At 38.6% G+C, this 12970-nt stretch overlaps 1 protein-coding gene across 1 annotated transcript in view; it reads left to right on the top strand.

Annotated features, from left to right (window-relative positions):
- The window catches only part of FAM174A (family with sequence similarity 174 member A), a 42037-nt gene extending 37388 nt beyond the window's left edge, over positions 1-4649 (top strand). Inside the window, exon 3 of the mRNA XM_056112582.1 lies at positions 4135-4649. Within this exon, the coding sequence (XP_055968557.1) occupies positions 4135-4138 (4 nt within the window). The 3' untranslated portion in view covers positions 4139-4649. The remainder of the gene's footprint in view (positions 1-4134) is intronic.
- Positions 4650-12970: the final 8321 nt, after the last annotated feature.

Genomic DNA, 12970 nt, shown 5'->3' with positions numbered 1-12970 from the left:
CAAATGAGAACAATATCTTCTTACTGTTCTGTTTGATGTCTGCTGAGTAGTCAAGCCATTATCACCATTGTTATCTTCATTATAGACAATGTTAAAAAAAAGACATTTCACAATCTTGATAACAGCTTCTAAGAGCTAGCACTTCTAGCATTTCAGTTACTGTATTTTTGCCAAATATGTACTTTTTATAATCCTAAATTTCCTTTGTGACTATTTGTATCCCATTTCTGCTCAGTACTCTATGGCCACAGAATATTTTCTGGTTATTAACATCAGCACATCAGAATCAGACAGCAGATTTGACATGTGTTTAACCTGAAAACCTCATGAAGAAAAAAGTCACAATTTGGAAATGGGTTTTGTTTCTAAAATATTGCTTTTAATGTTGAATATAGAAGACAATGCACTGAATTTAGAATTTTCTTTTTGAAGTTATAGATGACATCAATATTTACAATATACAATGAGATTATATAAAGAGAACTCTGATTTTTTAAACTCTGTGAGACTCCGTTTTCCTACCTGTAAAAAGAGAATAGGAACCATTTTGAAAGAACGATCTTACTATCTTGAATGTACTATTTCATCATATATTCTTCATCACACATTCATTATACATTCTTCATTTAATCATACAGTACTTAGGTGCCTGGCACTGTTAGGGACAATGTACTAAAGTAGGTGTTTAGTAACAAGTGACTACTCCAATCATGCCTTTTGTCGTTATGCTTTGGAACTCTAGCCAGTCTCTCCACTGGGTTGTGATACTCGTGATCTGATCCCCGCAGAGAGAATCTCCAATAATGTCACTCATTCTTTGTTTTTGTTTTTGTTTTTTATGATGTATACAACTGTCCTGGGAAGTCATTGGTGAAGTCTTTCACATGTTTTACTTTCCCATGGTCTTTGAGCCTGACTTCTCATGGACTTCTGAATTTTATTAGTTATTTCTAGCTTAACCATTGTCAGTGCAAGATTTTAACAGTTAAAAGTCTTCTTCTATTTATCAGTTTTTATTGTTGAAAAGATAGAGATGAGTTTATTGAAAAGTAGAAGACAAACAAAACTCCCCTGTGAAGGAGGAGCTTTATGTAGGAGTAAGTTCTGTAGTTATCTTTAAATGTACAATGGATAGGAGCCTTATTGTATGTGGAGCAGAGGGCTGGCCTTAATATCCATGTTTGTTGTGGGTTCCTGTTGGACTCCGGGATGTGTGTGAGAGCCACTGAGTAGAGTGTGTTAACGAAGACCATTATGCATCTGGATTTTACCATTTGTAAAAATGATGAAATATTTGCACATTATTTCACAAATATATTCTACAGCACTTTGGAAAGCTATTTTTGAACACATGAAAGATGAATTTGAGATGTGAAGAAACTGAGGTTGAGGAATTTATAACGCCTTCTGTATTTTGGGTGTGGCATGTCAAAAGAGACAAGGGCCAGGTTAAGGAAAGAGGAAGTGAAACAATGACAAGATAATGATGATTGTAAACAAACCCACAGCATGAGAAGTCAGAGGGGAACAATAGATGGTCCCACGGAAGAGTTAGGATGGTAGATGGTGGCATGTTTGATTAAAGATATTGTGAAAAGACTAAATAGCAATTTGCAAAGGTAGATGGTAGAACGTTGATCGAGGATACAGGGAAAAGATCCGAGTATAGGACGAGAGGATGATGTCTGAGTTTAATTCTTGCTTGGTTAAAAATATTCCTAGCTGGGGCATGTAGATAAATATCCCCACCTGAGGTATTGTCGGGTCTTAGCTTAGGCATGCCAAGTAGAAATCAGTTGACTCCATAGCACATATTAGTTGGATGATGGGCTGAAAACATATGAAACGGAGCTGTGGAGGTCCCAGCTCAAGAATTGCAGTGGTCTCAGTGGGAGAAAAGGGCATATGGTTGGAAATTAAGAACAGGTGAAAGAAAATGTTCCTTATGCAAATGTAATAAATCATAATGATTTTCTACATTTAGATACATTTTCAACTTTTTATGAATTTCAGCATGCATTTACGAAACTTTATACTGAATATGTTATGCTCCAGGTACTTCTTAATCATATCACATCTTAACAATATTCACCATTGCTAGTTGCTCCCGAGGTTCTGATTAGGTGATTCAGATTACATAGATTGCTCAGTGATAGAGACGGTATCTGTAAGTTTATAGTGTTACTCTACTACATGTAGTTACAATTTTGATTTTACTGATTGTGTTAAGTATTGTATATAACCGGCTGGAGCGATAGCACAGCGGTAGGGCGTTCGCCTTACAAGCGGCCAACATGGCCTACCCGAGTTCGATTCCTCCACCCCTCTCGGAGAGCCCGGCAAGCTACCGAGAGTATTCGATATGCCAGACACAGTAACAACAAAGTCTCCAATGGAGACGTTACTGGGCCCGCTCGAGCAAATCGACGATCAACGGGAGGGCCTTTACCTTTTTTACCTTTATTATATATAACTATACATGGTGTACTATATTATAATATAAATGATATAATTACAAATTATATTATTTAAAAATGGTCAAGAGCTTTAAGCATGCAAAGAATAAGGATTATTTGAAATATGTTCCAAGTATTATGTTACATTTTGTTAGCCTTCATTATCGCTTCTGAAAATTTTTAAAAATTTTTCAGATTTATCCTCTATTCAAAATATATTAGATATCACTAGTTTATAAAAATTTAGTAAGTAGAGACCTAGCCTGATTGCTTATTGAAAATTTGGGTAAAGTGACATGTATCCACGCCAGATGAAAATCCGGATGCTAATGGTGATTAAAAAGGAAGAATCAGTTAGTGAAATCTGTTTTCTTCTAGCAACTGTATTGTGTTCACTAAATTATTTTCTTTAAAATTATCCTAGAGACTGGAGAGATACAGGTACAGCAGGTAATCTGGCTAACCCAGTTTGGTCCCTAGTACCCCATATGGTCCCTTGGGCCAAGGCAGTAAAACCCCTGGTTACCACTGACTGTGGTCCCAAAACAAACAAAATAGAAAGAATTTTCTAAGAAGTTTGTCAATTAAGAAGCCTTGAATTAAGTTAAAGTACAGCTTAGCATATTATTAAAACAAAGATCAAAATGTCTATGATGAAAATATAACTTAGTACCATAAATGTTCAATAAATTTGAAAAGTACCCCCATAGTATATGTTTATGAAAAACCATGTTTTTTGTGTGGGTAAGTAAAGTAAGTAAGTAAAGGCCCTCCCGTTGATCATCGATTTGCTCGAGCGGGCCCAGTAACGTCTCCATTGGAGACTTTGTTGTTACTGTGTCTGGCGTATCGAATACTCTCGGTAGCTTGCCGGGCTCTCCGAGAGGGGCGGAGGAATCGAACTCGGGTCGGCCATGTTGGCTGCGTGCAAGGCAGACGCCCTACCCGCTGTGCTAATGCTTTGTGTGGGTAAATCTCTTTATTATATTGTAAATCACTGTCACTGTCCTCCCCTTGTTCATCGATTTTCGCGAGCGGGCCCAGTAACGTCTCCATTGTGAGACTTCGTTGTTGCTGTGTTTGGCATATCCAATACGTCACGGGGAGCTTGCCAGGCTTTGCCGTGTGGGCAAGATACTCTCGGTAGAGTGCCGGGCTCTCTGAGAAGGGTGGAGGAATCGAACTCGGGTCAGCCATGTTGGCTGCATGCAAGGCAAACACCCTACCCGCTGTGCTGTATTCTAAGCATATTTGTGCTTCTTCCAGCAATACACACTCAAGTCTGCTTTAACAATCATGTACTTGAAGATTTAGAAATAGAATAAGTAGAATCAGTTATAGATTATTTTTTCAGAAATTATAGAAATAGTGGTACTATAAATGGAAGTCAAAGTGACTTATGAATATTTCATGAGGTTATAACTTTAGTATGCTTATGAAAGTCATACTATCTGCAAATAAATTCCTTTGCAAAAGTTGTAATTCAAAAAATAGTATATGATATAATTAAATATAGCCAGAGTAATTTGTGTCTTATTGATGCCATTCATTAAAATTTATTTAGATTGATTGCTTTTCTTTTTTAATCTTCTTTCTGCCGCACCAATTCTTTGGAAATACTTTTAAATGTGTAGCTTGTTCCAGGATTAGCATTTATGATATTTTTTTTTCCTTGCAGATAAGAATGTGCCTTTTGATGAGAGGATTTCATCTTTCTACAGTGAAGAGAATTTCTATGTTTAAGGAATAAGAAGCCACTTTATCAAAGGGGGAGGGTATTTAAGTTACATATATTATGATAACCTTTAATTTGTTGTTGTAGAAAATACTGTATCTTTTTGTTATGTCTGTGTGTCTAAAAGCTCTTAATGAGCTTGGGAGTAAACTGTACTATAATAGAAATATGTTTGAAAATTACTTTAAGGCGGTGTTTTTTGATCAGTTTTTTTTTATCATATTGTAAATTGTGTTCTAAACTAATCAGTTAATACTAATTACTTTGCTGGCATTGTATTTTAAAGAATAGAAAATATCAACAACCAACTGGTATGCAAAACTAATTAAATATTTTCTTTACCAAGATGTTTCCCCGTTCTTATGGGGAAAAGCCAAAATTATTTGCATTTGTGTTTTTTAAATATTGATAAATATCTGAGTTATTGTATGCAAAACAATAAATATGACTTAAAATCTTTTAAAGTGATACTGAAAGTTTTTTTTACAAAATAAGCCAAGTCTGTGGTATCACAGAGTAACATATTTTATGATTTCTAGAAAAATATGTGAAAAAGTATATTTCATCAACTTGTTAAGGTATCTGCCTGAATTAGATATTTTAGTAACCAGGGAGTGTCATATCCATTTTACTTGTTACCAGTATTTAACAGAGAGAAAGTATGGCCCAGCCCTATGGTCCAAAGTTCTACTTACTGTGGTGTCACCGAGGAATTATAAAACCTGTACAGACTCAGACTCTATAATCAAATAGACCCGGATACAGAGACTGACTTCGTTGTCTCATCAAAATAATTGAACCTCACTGAGTGTCAGTTTTTCACATTTGAAAACCTAGAGAAGTTACAAGAAAAGCATGATTTACAAACTCAGCTGTTTGCCCAGGCTAGAGAAATAATTTAAAGGGCTTTATGCTCATCAAGATAGGTTACATCATTGTGGGAAGCCAAGAGCCCTCTCACAGACCCTGGCCATGGTTCCCATGTTAGGAACTGCTTGGGACAGACATTGGAGACAGTCTCCCAGGACTTCCTAATCTCAGTGGATACCTGATCTACAGCCACATACATCAGACTGACAGCTGTCTTATCTGGCCTTATCTATAGTGACCTCCAGGATTCAGCTACTGCCATAAGACCCTTCCATGTACAAATGTTTACCTTGAATGTTAGGTAAAGCTCTTGTTGCTGACCCTATCATGTATGGTTATATTGCTTCTGCTCTGACTGGGCTGCCCTGGACCCTTTATCAACAGCCTGTATCCCTCAATAAGGTCTGTCCCTTTTCCTCTCTGTTTCTAAGCTGTACTCTGTCTCTTGTGTCTCGTGTTCATTCGGTTGGTCCCTCCTTGCACCAGCGGATCAATCCCCAGGGCCACCTCCGCGGGCCGGAGAGTGGTTAGCGGGGCCTTCCGCACATCATGAAGTAGTAAACGATGGTCTCCAAAGAGTGCGTTGCAGCAAAGATTGGTGCTCACCATGCTCCCCTGAGTCTGTGCTGCACTCTGCTCTCCATGTCTTTTCTCCAGGGTTAAGATTCCGGAGGAATTTCTGCAGAGAATTTGTCTCTGAGCTAAATGCCCAGACCTGGTGAACTGCATGTTAATTTATGGGTTTCTGCTCCCAAATAACATTTAATTTCTATCTGCATTTTATTGACCCAAACAAACCTGAAACCATGTCATAGGTCAAGTTAGCAAGGATGAGGTAAGCGAGACTTTTTGGCCACACAAAAGTTCCACCTGTTCTTACCTCTATGCTGACTGGCTCACTGGTTTGCCCTGATCAGTCAGATTTTCCTGTTTGAACTGGGGAAACAGAAGTAAAATGAAAATACATTTCCTTTCCAAATGAGCCCATTCTGGTCAGTTCTTAGTAATAGTATCTCTGGTTACTCAGTCTTTTTGTTTTAATATTCATGAGAAAACAAGACTCCCTTTGACTTTGATGAGGTTTCCTCATTTTTAAACTTTACATTTTGGGATTAATTGTAGCCGCATACCTTTCATTTTGTTCTATCTGAAAATCATATGGTTATCTTAGAAAATAGTGATAATTGAATCATTGCTCTTATTTCTAAACTAACTTTTTCATTAAACTAAATTGCGTTTGGAATTCAGACTGACTTTTGCATTAAAACTAAATGTGGAGTTAGAAGTCAGTATCTGAGTAGGAATTCTAATAATGAAGATAGCTCAAAATAATGCATTTAATAAATGATCCCTGGGTTTTTTTTAATGATGTTACCAAAATGATTCAGACTTTAGCAGCAATTTTATTAGAAATAAATTATTTTGTTTCATTGTTTTCTAGGTGACTACTTTTAAATGAATTACCTTTGACTTAATATTGAAATTCAGTCTTGTTAAAAATGACTTTTACTGGGAATGGACACCCGTACAGCATGTTAAGCACTGCCTCAAACACAGCCAGTCCAGTTCAATCCCTGGCACTCCGAGGCATGCACCCCCCTCCCCCAGCTCTGCCAGGAGTGACCCCTGAGTATAGAGCCATAAATAACCCCCTGAGCACAGCTAGGTATAACACAAAAAGAGAAATACTTTTATTGTTTTCATAGTTGCTCCAGAATTGCATATTTATTATTATAATGACCATGACAAGCAACACTTGGACCAATAATGCCAGATAATGGGCCACATTTTAGCTTCATCAGATATGTAATAAGCATGCTGATTGATTTCAGTTTTCTTCAAGAAAGCGGAAAACACATTATAAAATATTGGGCAATCCCTTAGGTGTTAAAAGGTTGCTAATTCTTTTGCACTTTTAAATGGTAAGAACATACCCTAGGAATTAGATACCAATGGAGATTGTGTTTGTAAACAGCATGAGAATAAATTGAGGAAAATGGTGTACATTCAGAGTACTTTTGAGATGCTCTAAACTTGAATTGGAAGCTTCTGATCAATTACTAAATGGAACTGAAAATTCAAGTAGATTTTCCCCCACCATCACGTATGTCTCATAACAGTTATATAACCACTACTCTGAAATAAGCCTTTGAGCTGGGATCTGGTCTGGGCCTTCTTTACTCTTAATTCATTTCTGAGTTAATTGCCTAATCAAACACCTAATCTGTTTACTACCTCTTCTTGGCAAAGCCTGGCAAGCTCCCCGTGACGTATTCAATATGCCAAACACAGTAACAACAAAGTCCCACAATGGAGACGTTACTGGGCCTGCTCGAGCAAATCGAACAACGGGAGAACAGTGACAGTGATGGTGACCTCTTCTTGTCATCAGGTGCAGTTTCCACGGTGTTTAATCCTTTATCTCTAAGACAGAACTCACGGCTTACAGCTCTGTGACCTTTGTTCCTTTTCCTCACTGATTCTATCATTATTGCTCATTAATGCAGTTTATCCCAAAACTAGAACAACTTCCTTTGCAACTGTGTAGATTGTGCCTCCTACCCAACCATCTAATGAGAGAGAGAGAGAGAGAGATCAAATTAAATAAACTCAAATTCCCACTGTTTTACCCAGTTGTCTTCTCATGGACCATGAGGTTCTCATAGTTAAATCAGCTAATTTATAAGTAAATTAGTATCATTAGGAAGTCCGGGAGGTCTGCCGATTTTTTTGCAAGCAACATTCCTATGACCTTTGATTACTTTGTTGATCCTAGCGTGTCAGGTTTGTAATGCACAATTTACAAGAACTGTGGCTTTAAGGAATCCTAAGGTATAAAGTAAAATCAGTGGACACAATCTTTGAGAAGAGAATAAATACATTCTGCTACTAATTTTTTCTTTATTGGAATGTGTCGAACTAGGCTCCAAAACTATTCCCATTCTTTGGTTTATCCTTTCTGATTTCAATATTCTGTTGTCATGATCTGTGAATTTTATTTCAAAATATTTCATAGTTGTTCGTTGTTCCAGCTGTTTATGGCAGATTTTGTTAGAAAGCATTATTCAAGCTTACTGATCCTGAAATAGTTTTCAGTTTTTTTAATAGTTTTTATTTAAGTACTTTACCTACCAAAGTAAATAGAAAATTATTCTTGGCAAAACCACCTAATCTGGATATCTGCTCACAGTTTTCCCTACATCTTACTTTATGAAGCACACGGTTTCATAAATGATTCTGTCAAGCCCAGAGATAATACCGTGGGTAGGGTGCTTCATATGCTTGCATATGCTTGTCCTGGGTTCAACCTCCAGCATCCAATACGGTACCCCCAGCACTGCCAAGAACGATCTCTGAACACAGCTAGAAGTAAGCTCTGAGAACTGCCAGATGTGGCCACACAAAAATAAAGATTCAGTCTGGGACTGAAAGCCAAAGGTACTCCAAAGGGGTATTTTCCTTGCACTTTCCATACAAAGGTGAGGAAAGTATTGAGTGGGATTTCACTTCTTCAGGAAATGTGATGTTTCCAGCCTGTGGAACCACCCCTACCTTCTATTTTTATTAAATGATAATTTTTTCCAGGGCTGGAGCGATAGCACAGCGGTAGGGCATTCGCCTTACGCGCAGCCGGCCCAGCCCAGCCAGGTTCGATTCCTCTGCCCCTCTCCGAGAGCCCGGCAAGCTACCGAGAGTATCATGCCCGAACGGCAAAGCCTGGCAAGCTACCCATGACGTATTCAATATGCCAAGCACAGTAACAACAATGTTACTGGGTTCACTCAAGCAAATTGGTGAACAGCGGGAGGACAGTGACAGTGAATTTTGTCCAAGGATATAGCACAGAGGGCTGACCCACATACTTTGCATGTGAGAGGTCCTGTTTTGATGTCTACTATGCAGTGGCACTATGATAGCCCAAAATAAATAAATATACTTTTGCTGGTTCCACACTGAAAAATGCATCATTGTTACTTGTAATAACTTTTTTCAACAGTTTCCTATTTTCCACAGACAGTGTATCAACCACAGTAACTGAACATTGAAGAACCAGATGCTCTAAATCAATTCAATTCACACACTGAGGGACATATTGTCCTCACTTAGGAATATATTATGGTTGTGACTTAGCTGAGGACAATTAGGGTTAAATAGATAAAAGCACTCTCAAATAGAACCTATAGGAAGTCAGATTGACCTGTTGCATATGAATTGGAGAAAATTCTTTTGCTAATGTAAATTCATTTTCTCCCAAAAGGATAGCAATTAAGAAGTGTATATGCACACACATAAACATTAAACTAATCGAGGTGAGGAAATTGAGCTCAGGAAACAAAATGGTAGGGTAAGTTATACCATGGCTGTACTGTCTCATCTATGCTCCAACATCCTGTGCAGTTACTATAATTGTGCCATTTGTGCCACTCCGGCAGAGCTGTTCAGTTGCCGCAGCTATAGAGGCCACAAGAAAATTTCTTTCCAAAGATTCCCAAGGAGTCATCTAAGGCAGTCTTTTGACATGCGAGAGTGAACACTTTCACTGTCCTCGGTATTTTTACAATAAATTCTCAAAGTGTGTCATGTGCATCTTCTAGATATATTAGGAACATTGTGCCCCAGTATTCAGAAAAATTATTTCACGTGCGGGGAGTAATATAAATCATCTGATTTAAATTAAGGGGTAAAATTTAATAACATCTTTTAGGTAGTCTTTATAAAACAACCTGTGAAAATATTATCTCTCCTTGATTCCTTTCGTATTCTCTGTATTTTCTTCTTTACTTGCTTTACCTTCTTTAGTTTGTATTTCTTGCTATTTCTAGATTTCCCGTATCATCTCTGCAGTCTCATGTCGACCTAGGCATAACTAGCCTGTTACCACACGGTATTCTTCCCCCTCTCAATAAAAGAAGTTGCTCTACACAGAGTAATTTGATAAGACTGACTTTATTCATACCACTGAGTTTAAGACAAAAACCACTAAACAAGCAGGAGAGTTTTTAGCACTGGGATGAACTCATTGAAAGTCCGTTTATCACTTTCATTGCAGATCGCTGACCCGGGTTCGATTCCTGGCACCACATATAGTCCCTCTGAGCCCCACCCGGAATACCCCCCCTCCCCCAGGACAGAAACAGGAGAAATTCCTGAGTACAGTCAGGTATGGCCCCCAAACAAACAGAGAAACTATATAGCCATAAGGATGATGAAATGATGCAATTTTCTGCAATTTGGAGGTTATCAGAAGATCTTATGTGAGATAAGTCAGAAAGAGAAAAATGAATGAGTGGTGTTCTCACTAATCTAGGGTACATAGAATGGCATATCCCGGGGAATGGTAGCTATAACAAGTGGGCAGAACATTGGCGCTAGATTCCAGGAACAGCAATGCCCCCGTAGGAGAAGAGTGAAGCTGGGTAGTGGCAGGGGTGGGGTTGGGGGTGCGGGTAGTAAGAACTGGAGATCTGAAAGTAACGTAAGTTCCGGAGTCTGGGCTCATCTGGGGTGTAGAGAGGTGAGGAATCTATTTGTCTAAATTACTAGACCCAACTCTACCGAAAGCATTAGACCCAAATGGCAGTAATTAAAATTTACAACGTATCTGTCAAGTTGCGTGGAAATCAATCTGGGGTGAGCCGTGGAACGGTGGGGTCTCAGGGATCTAGGATTGAAGGTGGTAGCTTTGCCTGCAACCCTATTGTAAATAACTCTGGAAATAATCTAAGAAAGACAGAAGGGGCCTGGAGAGGTCATGTAGCAGTTAATCTGATTGTCTTTCATGGATCCTGCCAGGATAAATCCGCAGCATCAGGCATAGTGGTACGCCCTCGCCAATCCCCCACCCCCCAGTCCAACCAGGAGTGACCGTGAAGCAGCGGTAAGGCATGAGTTCAGCAGGGTGAACAAGACCTCAGGACAAAACTCGAACTTAGAACATTGCCAGTAACAAACATTGCCAAGGTAAAATTTAGTTTGAATAGACATCTCAGAACATAGGTAGAGCCTCAGTCAGACAAAAAGTTCTTTGTGACAATCATGAAGTGTCCAGCAGACTCGTTTGTTTTGAGGGAGCTCAGGGCTTACTCCTCACTGCTCAGGAATCACTCCTGGCGCCGCACTGGGTCTCGATGTGGTGCCAGGGGGCTAACCAGGGTGGGCCATGTGCAAGAGAAAGGCCCTAGCCCCTGTATTTTCCTCTGGCCCCTGCACCAAATAAATTGTTATTATATCAATGACAAAAATGATTACTATTTAGGAAGTAACAGCACAGGGGAAGGGCTTTTATTTTTATTTTTCTGAGCTCATTACTGACCCACCCGATACAGTGTAATTTTTGTTGGAAAAATAACACTTGCTATCATCTATAACAGGCTACTTAACATTCTCTCCACACCATTATTCCAACTGGTCCACATACCTCTTTTCTAAATGTAACATCCCACTCTTTCAGTTACTGCATTCAACTCTAAGTGCAGAAATTGAATAATCTAACCAATGAGACCACTTGCAGTACCTGGTTGTCTGACAATTAATCAGCTGAAACAAATTATCTGCCTCTAAAGCATGCATAATGTTGGAGAAGACACAGATAAGCTGTTAAGAAAATTCAGTTTGAGGAAATAAAAAAATTAAAAAGTTACAGGCAGTAAAACCATGGCCGTTTTAAAAGTGCTGATCAGTAAGAGCCAGAATTTGCTGAACTAGTGATAGATTAGGCTCTGGCTATGAAGAAGGAACTGCTCCCTCCCTTCCTCCTTCTCTCCTTCCCACCTTCCCACCCTCCCATCCTTCCTTCCTTCCTTCCTTCCTTCCTTCCTTCCTTCCTTCCTTCCTTCCTCCCTCCCTCCCTCCCTTCCTTCCTTCCTTCCATGCTAATTTGGAGTAACTTCACTAGAAAAAAGATTTTACTCATTTTATATTTGTATACCTGACTCTGCCCTCTGGGATGATACACAGATAGTATAAATCCTACACACTATGTGGCTCTATCAGAATACGAGATTATTTTTTCCAGTCATTATCTCAGAGGTAACTACAGCTGAAGATTTGATGTAATTACAGTTTTTAACCTTGAAGACTTTTTTTATTGATTGGCCTTTACAATCTTGGCCACTCCCTTCCTTTAACTTAATAAGTAGTGCACTGAGGTGATTTAAAATAGTGTATTTGGGAAAAGGGCAAACCTTTAATCTTATTTTTCCCTTTAGACTAACTGCGCTTGTTGACCGCCTACCAATTTAATCACTTGCTAAAGTTGCTACTTTGCTGGCCTGGCAATGTTTTGTACTTAGGGTGTGAAACATGTTTTTGTTTTTTAAACTTCTGAGGGTCTAACATTATGGAACTCTCACAGTACAATGGTTAGATGATAGGAAAGAATGCTCTCCTCTTTTTGGTACAGGTGTCATTTCTTCAGTTTGTTCTAAGCCATATATATGTCTTCTACTGGGTTTGCTCTAGCTCTTGCGGAATTTTTCTCAAAATGACAATAAAAGCATCACTCACCACCATTCTACTGAATTCCCTTTACGACAGTACAGCTTTTCAATGATTAGCTGGCTTCAAAAAGTCAACTTAGGTGACTTCGACCAAATGGTCTCTATTGTATAGAAATTGTGATTGATTTTCCAGCGTCTAGTATCGAAGACACAAATCTTTCTACTTTCTCCATTATGCCAATCCCTCCCTTTAATTTCAGTTACTTATCTAACAATCTATTTCAAGTCAGAATTACTAAATCAATCCTGGTACTTGTGTGCAATAACAACACATTTTAACCAATTTAGGCAGCAGCAGTTCATAAAATCCCCAGAAGTGCTGTGAAGTGGCATGTGTGTAGAGTCTGGGATGAGTGGGGAAATGGTCTCATAACAATGCGCTAAAAATCAAACCACAGAAACCACTACAA

This window comes from Sorex fumeus, unplaced genomic scaffold (assembly GCF_029834395.1).
Source record: "Sorex fumeus unplaced genomic scaffold, SorFum_2.1 ptg000018l, whole genome shotgun sequence".
In the NCBI taxonomy this organism is placed as follows: domain Eukaryota; kingdom Metazoa; phylum Chordata; class Mammalia; order Eulipotyphla; family Soricidae; genus Sorex; species Sorex fumeus.
Note: the sequence above shows the minus strand (reverse complement) of the source record. Positions and strands in the feature narration are given on the sequence as shown.